Genomic DNA, 21134 nt, shown 5'->3' with positions numbered 1-21134 from the left:
GTTGGAAAAACAGAAATTAAGGTAGCGTAGGTGGTGTACAGCTTTGCATGTTGGGGGGGTGCTTGACAGAGGAAGGAGACAAAGGCAGAGATGGGATGAAATTGGTGGCGAAGGAGTTATGAATTGATGATGCATGCATGTGTGTGTGTGTGAAGGTGAGTGAGACTAAGCATGCAGTGAGAAGAAAGAGAGAAGAAAGAGAAGAGGTTGAGGAAGAGGTGTCAGTTCTCTGAACTTGTTATTTTATGTGTTTCTTAGCAGATTGTATGCTAAGAGTCCGACACTAGGGTGCGGACCTGGCTCGGACGCTTGTCCAACAAATTTCTGCACCCTTCTCTCTTTTGTTATCTAGCGCTATCTCATCTCTCAGCTCTATTTTTTCCTGAAATGACATTTCCTGCTATCTTCTTCATCACAGATCATACTTCAAATACATTCAAACGTTACCCTTCTAATAATTTCAATTCCAAACCCTTTTCATCTTAAGCTCGTGAGAAAAACTATTTCACCCATCAAAATCTAAATCAAATTATTTACTGGACAAATGTGAAAAAACATATTAATTTTTCCTAACTTTTATACAGAAGTTTTTTTTTCCTTTTTCTTTTTATTAGCAAAAATATTTATGAATATAAACAGAAACACTTGAAACATTTCGACCCTTATACACAGTTTATGTACATTCTTTTTGAAACATTTTATCTTCATTATAATATTCTATCAAGAGTTCATTTTTACATTCTATTATTGTGTCTTTCTAACAGGATTGCTATTACAAATATGTGTGTGTGAAAATTTCAAATAATTTGAACCATTTGATTGTCCACGTATAACTTCAACAAAACACATAAATCAGACATTTTATACAGAGGTTATTGTTATATTTTTCTTAGATATATTATTGGTTTGATAAAATCATATAGTAAATGAATCTTAAACGAAGTACAAACACATAAAAATAAATAAAATTATTGTGAAGCTTTTTAAAATAATTAGTTTTTGAATTTCTTTGTTCATTTTGTATTTTGTATATACATGTGTGTTAGAAGTTAAACATCAATTAGAGATAAAATAATTTTATAATATATATGTAAATGCAAATCTCACCTTAGAAATCGATTTTGAAGAATTAAGTTAGACTTAAAATTTACTTTTTAACATAAAATCAGATAAGATCATTTCATGGTATATCTCAACATATTTTTTGTAGTCTCTTTTAAATTTCAACCACCAAACGTTTTTAAAGGAATATAAGCTTAGGAACAATCGTATCGAGGTAGAAATAAATGCTAAACTAAAATATTACGGTAAATGTTTGGAATTATCGATTTATAGTTCAGAATACTAACTTGCCGATGCAAACTTTTCTCCATTTTTTGTAGTCTTCTCGTGTTTGAGGTGTTGTGTTGGAAGAAAAATTCGTTGTAAATCCTTTAATTAAATACACTACAAATTATGGCGTGTTCTAATTTCAAACTTGATTAAGGGGTGCTTTATAATAATATTCAAACTACATTAGTTGTATTTTTTTACATGCTAAAAGGGAAATAAATATTTTCATTATTACTGCTGAAATAAATAATTTAGACCTATGATAATTAGTTTTAATCTTAATTTTATCAATCAAATTTATTAGAAATTAATTTTTTGAACTTTATTTATGAGTCATGGTGGTCATTAATCGGTTTTTTTTTTTTGCTGTGAAGTTTTTTAAGGCACGGTTATTAAGAACTTATTATTTAGGATTACATAGGTTTTTATATATAAAATGAGCAAACTTTAGTTTTGGTTCCTAATTCTCTAAAAGGAAATGTAGTTGTTTCCTTTGCTTTTTAAAACTTGTAAATTTTAAGTTTTGTGATAAAAATAAACCCATGGTTTTGTTTCTTCAAAACATGAAAATACTATATATTTAGTGTTTAACATTTATTTCAAAGCTTAATTTCCTTATGGATGCATTTTTAATATGACGAGATAAAACAGTGAAACAGAAAAAGAACATAGATGTGATCAGACAGTGTGATGAGAAATGAAGAGATAATAAAACAAAAAATAGAAGTGAGCCAATGCATGTTAAGTCCTTTTCATTATATTATTTGTTGTCCTTGGAAGTGCAACTTATTCCATCGTTATAAAATCCATAATATTTGGTAGATAATTTATTATTTAGTATAACATTATAGCTTATTTATGTTCATAATTAAGTACATTTGAATTTAATTATATGTTCAACACTTGGTTTCTTTCCTTGGTTGTCTGAAACTGATCAACTGAAACCTTAAACTAGGTATATTTTTATTGAAACTAAAGCCAAGTAGTATGATATGAAAGTGAGAGATATCAGTTGGATTTAGTCAAGTTGAATATAAAGTATGAGGTTTGGTTTTATAGACTAAATCCATTCATAGTCCAATAATATGGTTTTACATATTTAAATAAAAATGGTTTTTATGTCGTTAAGAATGTAAGTACGAGTCTAAGTTTCATATTGAATAAAAATAAAAAAGATGAATATCATATAAGGATCAAGGTCCATAAACTTGTCTCAAGGTTTTGGATTAAGAATAATGTAATACTTTATGTGTAGATTGAACTTACACTCACTCACTAGTGTATTGTATCTCTCTCATTATCCTTTCTTAAAAGATCCAATACATACACATAGATAATTAATTATTAATATGAATTTGTAATCCAGCAAGGTAAATAAACGGTGGTCACCGACAACAATGGACAGGTTTGCCGTGTGTGCCACCGCAAAAGTGCCTCTGAAATATAAAGATTTTGGTGGATTTGGTGCCAGTGGTTGCTGTGTTGTGTTAGACCATTGGGTGGAGTCAACTTTGAGGATGCAAACTTACGATAATGCCCCTGTTTAAGTACTGTCCTTGGCATGGGACTGCTTTGTCTAGGATAAGAACAAAGGAACAAACAAACAAACAAACAAATTCCCAAGCCCTGCAGCAACCTTATCATGCGCCACTCACTTACCATCATCACATCATCCATCGACCCACATGCATGCGTGGCATGCCATTGCATGCCCATCATAACCTCATCCACTCTTTCTTTCTGGAAGTGACACGGCGCATGCAACCCCTGCACATAGAGAGATCCAAAAATCAATACTTTTTTTTTCCCTTTGCTGCAATATCAAATCACAGAATCCATTCCCAACCCACTCTAGTGACGTGCAACAGAATTCCCACTACTCATAACCTTCTTCCTCTTCTACTGTATCTTAAAGTCTCTTCATCTCGCATAATTGGATTTGCTTTATCACATAAACAATCTCCCTCTTATAATATAAACTCATCATCAACTAGTGCACACCAATTGGTCGCCTTTTAATTATTCTCCTGCTTCTAAGTGACATATTTTAGATATCTCAACTTGCTAATTTGTCCTTCTTCTTTTTTTTTTTTTTCTTTTTTTGACGGGATTGCAATAACATATTACAAGTATTAATTAGGTATCTTTTCTCTTCTGTCTGATTCCCATCACTTGGTGACTAAACTCGAGGGAAGTTGAAAAGTGGCAGCCACCATGTTAGCTTCATATTTAATTCACCACAAATTGTTGGGCTTGCATAACAAAAGTGATAACTTTTCATCACCATTTTTTGATACCGACCTTGTTTTAGTTCATTTAAATACGCAATCAAATTCATAAGATGGTAGATTATAGTGCATATTTATTGTTTATGATGATGGGAGTTAGATGGTCCCCACAGAGTATTGTTCCATAATATCGGATTATATGCCAAATGTCCCACGAACACGAAGATCTCGGGATTTATATGTCTTAACCTTGTCTCCAATTATTATCTGGCACTTCACTTCCGCATCCTCGATCGTAGAGAGTGCCTACACGCTCCGATTTCAGAAAGATAACATGCGGATCTAGTCATTAGATTTCAGAAGCCAATTTCCGGCATCATCAAATTACCTGCTTGGTTAATATAATAAAATATCCACACACTTCTTACCGAATTTGGTCACACACATTTTGAAATGGGTTGAGCGGATTGTATACGTGTGATTGAGATCTGGATCATCGTGAAAGAAAGTCCACATACAAAGATTATCCCAAGTTTAAATCAGTAAGGATTTCTCGAAATGGACTGAAAGATTCTTGATGTATAATCGAGATTTGAATTACTAACAAAGACTCCTAGTAAGCGTTTTTTTAATAAATATATACGAGTTAATAACAAGTATGAGATGATATAATTTTAGTGGAATATATATATGTAATCTTTTTAGACTTATAAGTAACGTGTTAATGCGTGTTTGTACTATTAATAGATTGTGTTTATATCACAAACAATATCATGTGTCTCATAAAAAATTCTTCATTTTAAAAAGATTAATTTATTATATTATTGGAAATAGTTCAAATGTGAGTCAAAAAGTCTTATATTAGATAAAATAAACAAAGTTAAACACTATATAAGAATAAAGATTATAACAACATTGCCTTAAGGTTTTGTGATTAAAATGGTGTCAAATGTTTTATATGTATAAAATTAATGTCATATAACCATATGAATCTCACACTCAAATCTCATGCTTATTTGACCGTTTTGGACATCACAACAACAATAATATTATTATAAATATGCACAAGGTAGATAGACACAAATATAAATATAAGAATTTTGTAAAAGATATTCCCAATTGTTAGTATTAATAATAAAAGATTGATGGTATGTGTCAATCGTGAACATTTTTCTTTTCCAAACTTTTACTCCTTCTTTCACGTTTTTATAAATGTAGTTTTTTTTATCGATAATATAATTTGTTAGTTTTTTTAGTGAGAGGAATTGAATTAATGATCTCTCCTATCCTTCCTTTTACATCCATCAAATCAAGTTTATTTCTCCAAATTATTAGTCGAACACTTTTCTCTCAATCTAGTTTGACGTTTTTAATGATATATGGTAGTGGCTTGTGAAATGAATTTAGTATAATATGGTTTAATTTAGTTTAAAAAAATGAGGTGAAGGTATAAATGTATGTGTTTGATGTGCATGGATGGAATAGAGAGTTAAAAAAAGAAGGGACACATCCCTTAAAGAGGTGAATGTGTGGGATGTTAATGAGTAATAAGAGTAGACAAAAATGGGAAGATGGAGGAAGATTTGTCGTTAAGCAATTTAGGCTAAGAAGGTTGAAGCGTTGATGTAGTAGGTGAGTGTGTGAGGAAAATATTCTTTAAAAAGCGAAGGCACATGAATTCCCGACAAGTGAGAACGCTAGGGCTCTTGCCCCTCAATTTTACTTGAGTTGGAGACCGTGCTCTGTCGCTTTCTTCTGAGGTAGGGATCTTTGTCTTTTCCACCTTTACCTCTCTCATCTCTCTCATTTTCACCCCTCCTCAATTTCTTCACAAATTAATTACACTTCCTTTACACATAAACTAATTTATAAAACATCTCTAGTATAATTTCTTTAAAATTTCTTTCATTTTTCTCACCTCTACAATGATTCACAGACAGGGGTGGCAAAACTGGGTCCAACAGGCCAGTTCGTCAATCCGTGTTAAAAAAAATGAATTGGGTTTAAGATTTCAACCCGTCAATCCATTTTGACTCGTTCGGTCCAGTTCGTCAACTTGACGGGTCAAAGTACGAGTCCAGTCCGTCCTGGTCCGTTGACACGTTTTAAAAAAATAAAATAAAATAAAAGTAACAAAAAATATTAATTTTTTATATTATATTTTTTAAATGTGTAAATATATAATAGTATTGTAATTTATATCATTAACACCTACAAATTAAGTTTCAATTATTATTTATAATTGAATAATTTAATATATAAATTTAATAATTATTTTAATTTATCTAATTAAAAACATTAACTAATCAATTAAAAATCTAAATCATATTTTATTTGATTAAATATGCCTTTAATAATAATTTATATGTATGTATAAACAAATTTTAAAAATAAAAAAATGAAAAATTTGAAAACTAAGTAAAAAAGTTTAAAAAACTAAAAAAAAAAAGAAAAAATAAATGGACGAGCCAACCCAGCCTGACATGTTAGCCCGTCCAATATGGGACGAGTTATGATTATTAGCTTGTTTTTTTTTAACGGGCTAATCCGACCCGACCCGTTTTTTACGAGCTACAGGAGCCGGACCAAAACAGGCCGAACCGATCCATTTTGTCACCCCTGTTCACATAAAAAGTTATCCATTTGAATTTAGAATCATTCAGGTCTTTAGAAAGTTTCTCCATAAATATTTTAAAGAAAGAAATTCAAGATAAAAATCGATTTATGGACAAAGTAACAATAAAAATTATATATTTCTTTTATAAATAAAAAAAGCAAAAAATTTCCCCAATTTTCTTACTTGTAAGCCTTTGTATAAAGAAGCTAGTTGTATTTTTCTAACGTGTAAGCCTTTATAGAAAGAAACTAGTTTTTGAATTGTTTGTATTGCCATTTTCCTGATTATCATGTGTATCGAATCCCTTTTGGGTCTTGTTATGAATTGACAGTAATTTGGTTGATTTGGGTCTTAATGGATACAAGATCTACAACAATCTTGATTTATGATGCATATATAAGAAAAAGAGAACACTAAGTGGTCATTTGGAAAAACTAAAGCAATTTTAATATGACAAGGTCAAATTGTACAAAGGCATAAAGCGTAAATTGCAAAGTTTTACAAAAAACAAAAAATCATTGTTTTTTGAATAAGGATATAATTGGACACATGTTAATTATCTTGGGCCTGGCTTCGGCCTATACCTCCGTCCATGGATCCAGTTAGGAAAAAGTGGATATCAAAGTCCAATCCGTACCTTGGCTTATTAAATAATCAAATACTTATCTAAACTTACGTAATTTAAATTATATATATATATATATATATTTTTTTTTTCATCATAAATAACAATAATACTAAACATTAGACAAAATTGTGTAATAACATAGTACTTAAAAATATAGAACTTTAATGTTTTTATTATATCTAATATTATGACATTTAGACACTATTTAACAACCTTACTTCAAGAAATTAGAAGTACAAAAAATTTTCTGCCTACCTTCAATCTTGGATATTTTTGTTGGAGAATTTCTAACCAGAATTTTACATTTGACTAAACCATATACGCCATAAACAAAAATATATTTAAATATTTCTAAATGAAAGCATTTTTCAAAATGTAATGACAAATTCTGCGTAAGAATTTGTAGTCTTTATAAAATAAGGCATTTTTTCAATTATAATTTATAATCCTGTCAATTAAACATAAATTTGAATTCAAAACACTATTTACAACTAATTAAAACAATTTAAAATAGGTATTTTGATGAAATACTTTTAAAAAACAAATATTTAAAGTTATTAATAAACATTATAAAAGACATACCAATGTAAATGTTTATACTTGACATTTAAACTTAATAAATATTTATTTATATTATATTTAAAATAAATATTCTTTAATTTATGTCAATATTTATATTTTATAGATAATTAAAATATATTAATATAAAAATTAGTTTAACGTTTGCTCACAAAAATATTTAATAATTAAATTTATTGTAAAAATAATTTTGATATTTGTGCAAAAGTAATGTATTTAATTAAAAGTTCTTACGAAAATAGTTTCGATGTTTGTACTGAAATAAGGTATTTTGTCTGGTAAACTAAATCTAAATTTTACTTTTACTTTTATAAATTTATTTATACGTTTAAAATTGACATTGTAAAAAATATGTAAGTTAATTAATATATATTAAAACTACAATATTAATACTAATAAAACATATTTTATGATGTATATAATTTTACAAAAAAACAAATAACTTTAATTATACAATTAGTTGTGACAAAATCATATCACATAGATTTAATTGGATGTATTAATGAGGGAAATAATTTATATTTATACAATGTATTGTAAAAACAATATGTTTTAAATATATGATTAAATAATTTTCTAGGAAAAAAGATATGTTTATAAAATCATTTGTTTTAGGAAAAATAATATTTCTACGAATATTTAATTCAACTTATAATTTTAAATAAGTAATTTATGTTCTTGTCCTAAATCTTAAACTCTAAACTCTAATCAAGTATTAAATAAAAGATATTTATACAAAATATAATTTAATGTCTTCTAACTTTGAATTGTATTTTAAATTTTAAAGAATACAATTCAAAATATTATTTTATTTTCCAATGATCATAAATAAGGATCAAATTTAATCTCTTACAAAAATGGGACTTTATTTATCATGTCCTTTATTTACACAAGAATAATTTTTTGTTGTTATTTTTTAAATAAAAAAATTGAAAAATTATAATTTTGAACGAATATAAAAATGTGATTACAACAATAAAAATGTTGTCAACAAAAGAACTTCAAAATTCTTTAAAATTGTCAAATCCTTCTTATATCAATATAAAGTTACGAGGCGATGCAAAATTATTGAGAACTTATTTAATACAAAATTTTTATTGAAATATACTAGTTTTTTTCACTGATCTGCTTATAAATTTGCACGTAGTATTATTTAAAAATATTTGAATTTGAGAAAAAATTATACCGTAAAAGAATATGAACATATGACATTTAATTTATATGTTTTGAAATAATTTTGTTTATGTTGTATTTAAATGAGTTTTGACTATGTAGTTATGATTGGTTAAAGTAAGTGGCGGTATTTAAAAATCGAATGCTTGAAGACAAATTATTTAAATCAAATAATTATTTCAGTAATTAATATGTAAGATAAGGTATTATATAAATTGAGAGAAAATTGATTTTGGTTGAATTAGAAATTAAATTCAGTTTTTATTTGAATGGGAAAAAAAACAGGAATAAGTTTTTTATTAAAAGCAACGAATTTTCGTATACAAAATTTATGCGCATAAGGATTTAATTTTATTCATCTTACGAAAAAAAGCTTTTGTGAAATTTTTGCTGAGTAAAAGTAAATTTTATTCAATATTTTTTCATCAAATTAAAGATACGTATACTTCGGTTATTGAATTCTTATTTTATTGAGCAAATTCCTAAAAAAATATTAATGTTGTGCTTGGATGAAAAATGTAAGGGAATAATTTATTTATTTGGATAATTTGAATTATTTTTTTTTAAGTAAAAGGACTTTGGATGAAGAAATTAAAATGAGATTGAAAATTAGGAATTTTAAATATATTTGAAATAATTAAAAAATATAATTCAAAATTCACTACAAAATGAATGAAATTAAAATTTGACAAGTAGTGGAACTTTTTATTGGTGAGGATATGGCGGAACTAACTCACTTGAATTTTAGTTAGAGTCGACTTGGTCGAATGGGACCAAATTTTTGCCAATACCGACTTTGAAGAATTTAGTTGTGAGTAACTTAGTTGAATTCAGTCCAATTTTAGTTGGGGTTGACTTGGTTGATATTCAGTTAAGATTGACTGGTCGAATTCAGTTGAATTTCGATTGAGGCTGACTCGGTTGAACTTGACGAAATTCATCCAAATTTTGACTTTGATTGACTTGGCTGAATTCGATCAAATTTTGGTAAGAGCAAACTTGATCAAAATTTGATTGAGACTGGTTTGACCAAATTTAGTCGAATTTCATCAAAAGTCGTCTTGGTCAAGTATGGCCATATTTTTGTTGGGGCCAACACGGTCAAAATTCGATCGGGACCGACTCAGTTTAAATTCAACTCTAGCTGACGCAGTCAAATTTAGCAAAATTAGTTATCCATAAAATAAAAATTCAATTATTTTATCCAAACAAAGAATTTGAAATTCAAAATATTTTAATTACTCCGTCTAAACTAATTATTTTAAAAATAAAGAGAATACAATTGAAAGTAATTCAGTTATTAAATATTTCAATTTATTTGAATGGTCGAATTTGTTTGTTTTTGTTTTAATAAGTTCATTCTGCGTAATATATTTGTTTTTTTCAATTTTTTGTAAGCATGCTACAAATGTTATCTATTTGTAAAGGATAAACGAATGTAATTGATTTGTTAGTGAAATCTTAAAGGAAACATTGTTGTGGTGAGTGATGGCTTATGAGGTTTAATATGTGAGACAATGAGAGAGAAATAATGAAAAAAAGAGAGCAGAATAGCAGCAATAATAAAAAAAAGTAGAATCCATCTGAGTAAATAGAAAGCCCAGTCCGAGACTAAAAACTCCAAAATTTAACTTCAAATAAAGTACAACAAATACACAAAAAGATCTTAGGGAAAGTTTCATTCCTCCCGCTAAATAAAAAGAACGAGAAAGTAGCTAAACAGTTACATGCTGCACCTTCTGAAGAAAAAAATAGTTACATGTAAAACAAAACCCTTCAACTACACAAACATCCATAAGTTGAGTATTTCTTCACCTTCCTCTTATTTCTAATTAAAACTATTAAAAGATTTAAAAGTAAAAATATACAATTATATCTCAAAAGAAAAAAAAATTCAAAATTTTCACGTGGCAAAGAGGTGATAAAAGCAAGTTCGTTTTTTTTTTAAAAAAGCGCAAGTTTGTTAGGCATAATCGGAATTGATAATAGTATTTTAAAACATTATATTATTATTTCATTATATGATTATATGATTTTATTTTTATAATGTAAAGTGTGGATACCTGTATGGAGCGGATAGAAAAAACGTGGAAAAATCCTAAGGCGCAGTTTTGGATTGAAAAGGTTGGTTGGTGGATGACGTGATATGATTGGGTGTGGTGTGGTTTCTGGGCATGGAAACTTTATCCTCCGTATACTTAAAATGTGGGGTTTCGTGGCCCAAAAACTTTCCAAGTAACGCGAAACAGGGTCAGAAAAGCGGGTCAGGTTCACACTCTGGGCGCCAACAACACGCACATGGAAAGCCACCTCTCTACTACGCCATAAAAACCCGCCAAACATCCACGCAGGTAACACTCTCACCCGCGCCTACCCTATATATTTATTACTTTTTCAAACCCTTTCGTTAGGGTTCATTGCAAACGCCGCATTCCGCTCCTCAGCTTCACAGCGCCATGGAGGATGTTAGGGCTACCTCCGCCTGGGTCGCCAGCCGCTCCTCCCACGTTCTCGTCGACTCTGCAGGTTCATTCCCTTCATTCTCTGTCCTCCTTATTTACCTTCCGATAATGCTCTCCAAAATGAAACTATAATGCGTATTTGCCTCCGGTGTCGTTTTCAGGGATTGAGAAAGTGGTGAGCACCATTGAGTCCATTCCCAAGGTTGAGTGGGATTTCGAAGGGATTCATTACTTCGATAATGGACCACTCACCGTCCAATACTTGTTTGTTCTGGACGCTTTAAATTTTTGCTTCTGGCCTGGTACGCTGCGTTTTTTTTTCCCGTTGATAATGCTTAGAACCTTTTCACATTACGACTTGATTAATTGCACGCCTGGAGTACCTTAATCGTAGTGTTAATGGCTCTCTGTTTTTGTATTTTCTTTTAATTGCTATCTTTATTATCGTGCTACAGAATAAGAAAGCCAATTTACCCGCAGAACTTGTTGTTGACACTTCACAGATATGAAAATGGTTTGCGAATATGCAGGAGGTGGCGAATTTGGATTGTTATTTCTGTTTATCTGTGTCGTGTTTGTGTGTGTTAGCCACTTGTATGTTACCAACAGTCAGTTGTTCTATTTTTTAGAGTGGACTCCGCTATAAAATATTGCAGCTCACAAACGTATCCATCACCCTAGCTTTCAAAATTATAGATCTCATTATTGATTTTATCTTACATTTCTTCCCCTGTTTATCGTATATTTGAATAAAAAGTCATAATAAACTTCAATTTCTTGATGTAAATTATGAGAAATGAAGAACATTTAGATAAAATGCCTGTGTGTTAGTATCTGATATACGGGAGATTAGAATACTATTGTTTTTGTTTCCTTGGTTAGCTAATGATGAGAAACAATTAGTTCTCATTTTTATCTTACATAGTCAAGGTTATTTTTGGGATGCTGGGTTCGAAGGGTATCATCCGGACATTTGTCTAGTTGACATTCTAATTGACAAAGAAAAGAAGTAGTGATTAGTGAACTGTCTCATCATTTTAGTGTATGTATTTTTTATCCTTGGTTAACTGTGCCATCCTTTCTATTCTTTTTAATGTTGACGTCTCTTCTCTTTTGCTAACAGATAAGGATTTGAATTACGACGATTTGGCATCTGGGTTAAAGGCAGCTCTTCAAAACGATAAATCTGCCTTCGATGCTGATCGTCTGCAAAAGTACACCGGTAATCTACTCGGACCTCGTACTGTCTGTATAGAAATTAACTAGAGTATTTTGTCACGTGCACACATTTGAATTGAAATGACGAAGTTTTCGACAGTGTTGTAATTTCAATTCAGTTCATGTTTTTGTTATCAACTGAAACTACCGTTTGTCAAAATTATGTTAAGGACATAATAGATACTGCATGTACACTTGATTTTCATTTGTTTCACTTAAAGGAAGTTAGACCCAAACAGTGAACAAATGCTCGTTTTATGTTGACAGGTCGGAGGCAATAATTTTTTGTTTGGCACATTATGCTTTCTTAAGATGGTTCAGCATTGACAGCTTTGAAATTATAGTTCTTCATATGATAAAATCAAATAAGAAATTTGTGGTTAAGTTACAGTATTTTCAGAAGGAATCTTTATATGTCTGCTTGGTCTTATGGTTGGTGTGATTGCTTCAATGCTGTAGATGAAGAAATTTTTTTCTACCAATATAGTATAATTACAAAATGAGTTCATAATGTTAGGTCCACAGTTGCGCGAGCTTTTGAGGTGGCCTAGACCCCTTCCTTTGGAAGATGAACGAGTTAGGTTACTTCACGAGGTAAAACAAATCATTAGCAGTGCTACCTTTAACACATATCCATCTTTTTTTAGTTTCACTGTTTCTGTTGGAATCAATCCTGTTAACTAAGTTCTGGGTAATAAGCATGTCTGGAAGTTTGATGGCACTCTGTGTATTACTGTCCGTTTCCTTTGCTAGGTTGGGAGTGAATTGGAAAGGAACTTTGAGGGTAAAGCATCCAATCTTGTTCAGTGCTGTGGAAAATCAGCTGTGAATCTCGTCGCTCTAGTTGCACGCCATTTTCCTGGTATAGCTGTTTTTCGCTTAGCTTTTGTTTCTCAAATTCTAAAATATATAGTGCTCAATTTATGTGTGCATCTGTTTGAAGTTGCTATGAATTTTATGCAAAGTATTTAATTTGTTGACTCCAATATTATTTGGTTCTAGGTTTTAGAGACCATACAGTGTACAAGGGACGCCAGGTATTTTTATACAAAAGGGCTCAGATATTTGCAGCAGATTTGTGGGGTGCATTTGGGGGCCAAGGATATGGTGAGTTTAAAGACATCGGCTCTTTAACTATAATGGCGGACTATATTGTCCCAGCTGTGCTTCGGCAGCTTGGTGTTTTAAAATATAGTCCAACACTGGCCAGTACTATCGAGTCCAGTGGAGAAATAGGTCCAGGGACTGAAGAGGAAGTTGAACTGCGGGCTTGCTCTGTGCATGCGGTGGAGAAAATGAGGGAGCTGATAAGTAAAAAGTCAGGAAGACAGGTTAGTCTTTTCTTTCGGGAGTACCTCCCTCTTATGGCCTTTTCCAATGCATGTAAAGTTGGAAGGTTATTTAAACTCAAGCGTCATAAAAAAAATAATTCACTGCTGGTTTGTTGCTTGTCTATTTTTTAAAAATAATTAAATCCTTTTGTTAAATTATCTTTTCTCCAGAAACATTTACTCAAAAAGGAAATGCTGCGCAATTTCGCTGTTATGGCTCATGTGTTTTGTGCGCAAGTTGTTCATCTTATATGAAACTGAAAAAGCCTCTCTGACTTTTATATTCAGGTTCTCAGTGTGGAGCTGGATCTTTGGCTCTGGGCTGCTGGTGTTCAGTGCACATCTCTGCAGCACCACCGAACACTTTCAATATATTACTGAGCTCATCATATATGGTAATTTCTAGCTATTAAAGAAGAAAATTTTGGCTGTTTTAAGGGTAATTATTTAGGATAATGTGTGAATAACTACCTCTTTTTTACTTATGTTTTTTGGATCAGCTTTTGTAATTTTGTAAGAGATACGTTGCCACGTGTCTTCAAATTTAATTTTGAATAGACTTTTTATTGGGATTTTAGGACCTAAAATAGTTTACCGCAGAAGGTGGTTAATATTTACTTTGTCAAATGCTCAAATATAACTGCTGTGATAGCCAAGGTTGCAACAGCGGGTGGCATTTTATAGAGAGAGAGAGTTCATACCTTTTATCTTATAAGAGAGTATTGCTTTTTAGTTTGTGGGGACTGTTTCATTCTGAGTGTAAGTACCCAAACTCTTATGGGTGGTCAATGTCGTTAAGTACAACTCGCTTACTCTCAGCAAACGCATGCATGTAGTGTTGCCTCGTTCACCGTCCACTTAGAGAATATCAATTCAATATGGCCTATCTTAAATATTCGGTTGATCGGAATGGGAGTAGGTCCCATCGATGCAATATATTCTTTCTACCCCATTAATATCATGCCTGGCCACTAGAAACAACCACCTTTTCTTTCTAGAATCCTTTTCTATTTTCTTAGGCATATTTCTAAATAACCCTGGATTACCTCTAAACGGAGGACCCTAGCTGCATATTTCAACATAGAGGTGATCCCATCATTCTACTGAACTCTAATTAACGCACTAGGAGCATCTTCAGTTGTTTGAAACAACTCTTCCAGGAGAGAAATTTTACTCCCCACTCCAAAATTTATTAAAAAATTGTTTGTATGTATTGCAATAATCAATATCATTTCCCACCACCATTTCTTGGGATTAAATTCCAGGTTCATGATGCATCCCATATGGTTACCAAGTTTTTAGAACGACGTCATTTTTTAGTCTTTTGCAATTTGAACATTTTATTGGAACAAATTGGTGTAGGCTTTGTTAGAGAAAATTAACTTGTAGTTGATAAGTTAATTTTTAGATGAATTATGTTAGTTTTTAATTGATAAATTTCTAATATGTAAGTTTTTAGTCAATAATATAGTTTATTGTTAGTGAATCTAAAAAGATTTAGATGCATAAGTTATATTATATAAATAGATTTTTTGTATTTTTTTAAAAAATTATTTAATCGTAATTTTAGTTTTTGTTGAATATAACTTAGTTTTTTTTTAGTACTTATATTTATTTTGGAAGTCAAGTATATATTTTTTACTCGTGTTATTTAAACTAGTTATTCAGATGAGTATTAATCAGTTTTTTTTTTTTAAATTTAATGTTTTGGTCTCTCAATTTAAACTATTCTTATATTTTTTTGTGTGGTTTTTATGTAAATATCATGAAAAATTAGTTACTTTAATTTATAATATTATATAATTTTAGTTTAAAATATATAAAAATAAAAAAATCATTAACTAAATAAATACTACAAATATTATTATAAGTAAATGCATCAAAATGTAAGGGATACTAATAAAAAAGTTAAACAATTGTAGAGCTAACTATAGTAGTTTTAATTTAAGTTGAAAACTTCAACATAAATTATTTTAAAGTAATTAATTAAATATTTTATGTCGATCAAATTAATTTATAAACCGGTTAAGTAAGTTTTTAGATAGTTTAATGCGCAGATATTTTATGCAAAGTTTGACATAAGAATGTAGGATTTACAATCGACATTACAAATTGATTCTATTTAATATTTAGCATCAACTTAACATATATTACTTATTTAAAGTATAGTGGTATGGTTTTACCTTGCGAATTTGATCATTCCAAGCATTAGTGTTTTGGTATGTGTTTGGTTTATATTTCACTATTCTATAATTGATTCAAATTTCTACATTGGAAGTCAAAACAATAAATAGTTATTTGTACCTTTTTTTATTTTTCTTTTTGGATGGTCCAAAGAAACTTTTAGATATTGTTCATTCTCTTTTGATGTTGAAACATATATCTGTTTTCATCAACGGAGTAAAAGTGATTATTTGTTGGCCACTCAAGTCCCTTGTCACCAGTGCAAGAGAGGATAAAATTCTTCTCTAAAATAGTGAAAAACACGTATTCATTCCGATTTGTAATAATAGATATGGCACTTCCTTGTGTGCGAAATAAATAGTAGTCACTTGTGAGTAGAAGTTTTTGTGTGGCTCGATTGAAACTAATTGGGGTCTGAAATGGCTTCTAATTGTCGATGGTCCAAGACAAATAAGAAAATAATGTTAATTTTCCTGGTAAAATTAACAACGCACGAAACCCAATATATAGACTTTTAAATATAGTATTTTGTTTAAATGGTGATTACGATGGTGTTCAGTGCCCGTCACTGCTGCTTAATTTAGATTGTTTGTGGCTAAACATGCACAACCAAGTCAAGTTTGCTTAGGTTGTGATACTAATAGATATGATTCAAAAGGCACTTTCATGCAGACCAAGTCTCGTTAAACTAAAACAAACCAATCCAGCAATCGAGTGGCTCGAACCTGATGGAATTTTGGTAAGGGGGATCGCAAATTGGACAAGCAATATATTTAATCTTATTAGTGTTTAATACTTACGTAATACAGTATAGCTTATAGAGTATTTGATTGAACGATTGAATTTTTTTTTTCGTTTTGTTCATGTGGAATCAGAAGAACTGGTGCACCTGAAAACTTTATTCAACCAGAAGGCAGTTTTTACATGAAAGTTGAATTCGCTTACCATTTAAACGCTGATTATTGTTTCGGGTTGACGAAATTCTGATTTCTCGTGTTCCACCGAACGATATCTTTTTTTGTCAACAGAGATTTTTAATTCTATTACATCGTAGTATCATTGTCAGTTTGCAAGTGGTCAGTATAAAATTGCTCTACAATTATGGCTGGAAAAAGTTTGCAGTTTATTATATCTACAAAAAAATTATGATTAGAAATTCACTAGAAAGAGATCAACCTGCTTGATGCTATAGAGTCTGAAGGAGAGTCCCTTCTGTTCCCCGAGGCTTCTCCATCCATAAAAGGAATCGCCACCTTTAGACCGTACCCAGCGTTTCTGTGCTCGCAAACTCTAAGCTAGTTGCATGAAATAAATAGTACGTGAGTGTTTTCAGTGTGAAGATTCTCTTAATGGTGTCCATGTTACCTTCACTTTCAGAAATCAGGTGTAAATGCAAAAAGTGGTGTTTTTTACAGTGGCGGGTGGCAGCAACTTTGTTTCATCTAGTGGGTAGGACCACTCACTATCCTAGTAAGTTTTAAACTTTCGTACACTTTTTTTTTTCTGTTTTATTTTACTTTGGTTAAATGAACAATCTGATTTCGCTTATACCCATGTATAATAGTTTTGCTTAGGTAATTTTAGGTAAAGCTTAAGCCACTCGTGAGGGAATAATATCTGTGTTGCATATCGACCATCCGATTAATCCTTCGAAATTTACTCCATGCGTATGTAAGAATCATATTCACATCAATTATATATACACATCTATATATACCTATATTAGATTAAGACAATATAGTATGTAAGTAGGTGTAAATTTCATCTTACAAACCAGTTTTGTGAGATTAAGTTGAGTTTAAAATTCACTTCTTAATATGGTATGAGAACATGGTATTAAAACTAGGTTAAAGTCTATCTGAAGAAAATTTCTTAAGCATATTGTTTCATCCGTTATCGGGTTGTTATCAGACCATCCATTTCTAGTCCGACGCACAAGATGTACCTTGACTTGAGAAATGTGTTGGAAGTTCCACATAACTAGAGTTAAGACAATTTTATAATATATAAGTGGAGTGCAAATTACATTTTACAACTTAATTTTGTGAGATTAAGTTAAACTTAAAATTTATTTTATAATAATTATATAAACATGAAGTAATACGTGTATAATACATGTGAAACTGTGAAAATCTAGTTTTGTTAAAATCATCGGATAGAATAGTCCAATTAAACAGAATTTGTGTACTCGAGAATTGAGATGCCGATTGATTTGAAGAGGAAGGACAACCAAGCAAGTTACTTTATATTAAGAGACATGGGGACCTAGCCATCAACATCATGATTTGTTGGTGGAATCGGACTCAAGCTAATCCAAATGTATGTTGGTAATACAGGGACCCACATATCGGAATCTTTAGGATATTGCCTACATTTTTACCATGATTTTAGCTCTTTGTTTCTATTGTGGAGATTAATATATTACGCCTTTTTTTTTTCTTCTTTCTTTTCTATAATTGATGATGCTCCTCAATTCTGTACATTGTTTATTATTTAACATCTTACCTTCCAATATAAGTTAACTCAGCACCTTTCCCTGGGTAATTCTAACCAGATTATACTTCACACGTCACTCTGCAATAGTGCATAACAGTTCTCTCTCACTTTGGATAGAATCATATCAAGCTATATCAGTGGATCATGTATTTACTAAATAAGTTAGATTAAATCTTTTAAATAGATATGTATATACCATATAAAAATCATTTGAAGAGAAACAAATTTATTTGCATTATTGTTATGTTTTAGAGTTATATACTTTTTTTATTTAAAAGTTTAAATCTGTTAGTCTGACGTACATGTAAATTCAGACCACTATCTCCTTTACAGACTTACTAAAAAAAGTAGTAATTTACATAAAACTGTCATGTTCAGGCTTAAAAAATTTAACATGATTGATTTTCATCATTGTTTCTTGGTGAAAAAAAGGACGTATGATGAAGCTGGGAATGTTTATATGCACGTTTTCATAAATCATAGGTAAAATCATGGCATGAAGCATAATTTGAAGGGTTTGGACGGCTCATATGTCAATAAGCAATGCTTGATGTTGATGCGCGGACCCTATGGAAAGCTTCTTACAAAAGAATAGTGATTGCAGTTTTCCAAAATAGAGTTTTATAATTTACCCCTTTTGTTAGAGGTGAAATTTGAAATCGACGTCTGCGATGGCGAAATTTCTTGTAGAGATTTTATATTTATATGGTAGAGAGAAAAGAATCTCAATATCACATCCTCCAAATAAAGTTACAAAAACCTCCCTGTAAAGTCTCAACCAATAACCCACCCAAATAAATAAGCAATCCTCATCAGACCCTAAACATTAAGACCCAAATATATTTATACATTTTATTTATAATTTTAAATTTACTAAATACATTTATGAAGTCTCTATATTGTAAGAATATAACATTGTTTTCTTATATATGCAACCTCCCTCAATTTTATATAATATATATATATATATTCTAATATCAAGATAATTTTTTAAAATTTGACATCTGAAAAAACTAATAATAAACATCTCATCATAATTCAACGTCTTATTCATGAAAAACAACATTGGTAGTTTAACTTTAACTTCCTTCCACCATTGTGTTTTTCTTGTACTTTATAAAGTTTGATATAATAATCCAACAACTATTTAAATTATAAGTAAATTTATTCACGATGATAAGATGAGCTTATGAACTTAATATATAATTAGTTACCATAGTATTCCAGTACTCACTCAATAGATTTTCATAAATTTCATATGCATTATCCATGTCATTAATAGAGACATTTTTCACCGTACATATAAGCTTACATCAATAATGTCATGTGATAACGGTTGAGAACTTAAAGGTGAATTTAAGTGTGTGGAAATGAAAAACTTAAGCATTACATAAAGAATAAGTTTCATAAATCAATTATCTTAAAATTTTGATTTAGAGATAGTATCAGTCGTCTCTTATGTAAATTTAACTAAAATCTAATTATTGTTATATCTTTCTTAGTGAATATTTAAAAAGAAAAAACTTTTAGTGAAAATTCTTTGTATTGAATTTATGAGAAGTTTAATCATACAATGAATGTGAAAATTAGGAGGTTAAAAGGTAATACTTTTTTTAATATAACTGGTATGGAGGTAGGTCACCGTCCTTGCATGGATAACTAGATTAGATGGGAAGAAGAAAGAAGAAGAAACTTTGTTTCTGTCGCTAAAGTCAACACCGTGACTCAGTGATCAGTCATCAGATAGAAGTTGCCTGCAATTCCATCCAATGCAGCCGAGAGTGACAGGATAAGAATTCTTCATCATCAAACCAGAGACGTACTTATTCATATTTTTAATATTTCCTTTCATTTTTCACTAAAAATATCATCTTCTATTTATTTTTCTCTCTTTTTTCTTCATTTCCTAAAGTAGTAAATTCTAACAAGATGTAATTAGAAAAAAGAAAGTGAAGCAAAATGATAAGATGCCATGTCTGTCACGACAAGGACATGTTGATGCTTCTGGTTTAGAACTGCTGCCTCATTCTCTCTCTCTCTTCTTCACCCATCGCAATGGACTAATCAACTTTTCATTAATTGTTTAGTGTGTTTTCTTTTACTCTAATTTCGTTGTTAATGCACGTTGAATGGGAGTTTTATTCCACATCTCATTATCAACTCACAATATTTATCATTCTCAGAACTTCATCACTGCCATTTCCTACTCATTATTGCAATAAACTATATTCTTTTATCAATATTTTAACTGTACTTGTTAATATTTTAATCTCTAGAGTCTTTTACTTAAATCCAATTGCAAAAGGAAAATGAAAAACTATAAATCTGGCATCTGAAACAAAACTCAAATCTCTCTGCAACAACTGCTACAATCATTAACCAACCAGATTTTGTTTTAACATATTAGAAGATTTGAATCTATAAAATGCTTTATGAAAATAAAATTATTTTAATAACATTATATATATATAAAAGAAACTAATAATTTGATGTGTACAAATAACTCACGATGCATATTAATATAAATAACAATATTTTGATATATATTTTTATTTAATTTTAATTTATTATTCTAATGTCTCTTTAATTATTTATTTTTAATTTTTTTAATGATATAATATGATAATTAAAGAATGATTAAAATAACAAATTAAAAATAGATAAAAATAAAATGTAGGTCAAAATATTATTATCCTATTAATATTTATATTTCAAGATCAAATTTTGTTATTCAAATTGTCTTAAAAGGTGTTTACTTCGTATTAATGCCAATTATTTTAAATCTATCTTGATTAAAACATTTAATAACTAGGTTTATATTTATTTCAATCTCACGAATTATGTTTCAAAGTGAAATTTTGATATATATATATATATATATATATA

The 21134-nt window shown here is 30.0% G+C and overlaps 1 protein-coding gene across 3 annotated transcripts; it reads left to right on the top strand.

The window, feature by feature from the left end:
* Positions 1-10699: 10699 nt before the first annotated feature.
* Positions 10700-18296, top strand: LOC114171717 (uncharacterized). Of its 3 annotated transcripts, XM_085670214.1 has the most exons (9): positions 10703-10908; positions 10969-11083; positions 11181-11321; positions 12143-12241; positions 12755-12831; positions 12991-13099; positions 13240-13568; positions 13857-13963; positions 17130-18296. In XM_085670214.1, exons 1-8 carry the CDS (start codon positions 10732-10734, stop codon positions 13947-13949), a joined length of 1140 nt encoding a protein of 379 aa, XP_085526340.1. In that variant the 5' UTR covers positions 10703-10731; the 3' UTR covers positions 13950-13963; positions 17130-18296. The 3 variants fall into 3 exon arrangements, with proteins under 3 accessions (XP_027912397.1, XP_085526340.1, XP_085526339.1); XM_028056596.2 differs by lacking the exon at positions 17130-18296 and having other exon boundaries at positions 10700-10908; positions 11002-11083; positions 13857-14140; XM_085670213.1 differs by lacking the exon at positions 17130-18296 and having other exon boundaries at positions 10705-10908; positions 13857-14140.
* The last annotated feature ends 2838 nt before the right edge of the window (positions 18297-21134 follow it).

Source organism: Vigna unguiculata, chromosome 2 (assembly GCF_037176805.1).
Source record: "Vigna unguiculata cultivar grain cowpea cultivar isolate G323 ecotype 2 chromosome 2, ASM3717680v1, whole genome shotgun sequence".
Taxonomy (NCBI): domain Eukaryota; kingdom Viridiplantae; phylum Streptophyta; class Magnoliopsida; order Fabales; family Fabaceae; genus Vigna; species Vigna unguiculata.
The sequence above is the reverse complement of the archived record's forward strand: the minus strand, read 5'-3'. Positions and strand labels throughout refer to the sequence as shown.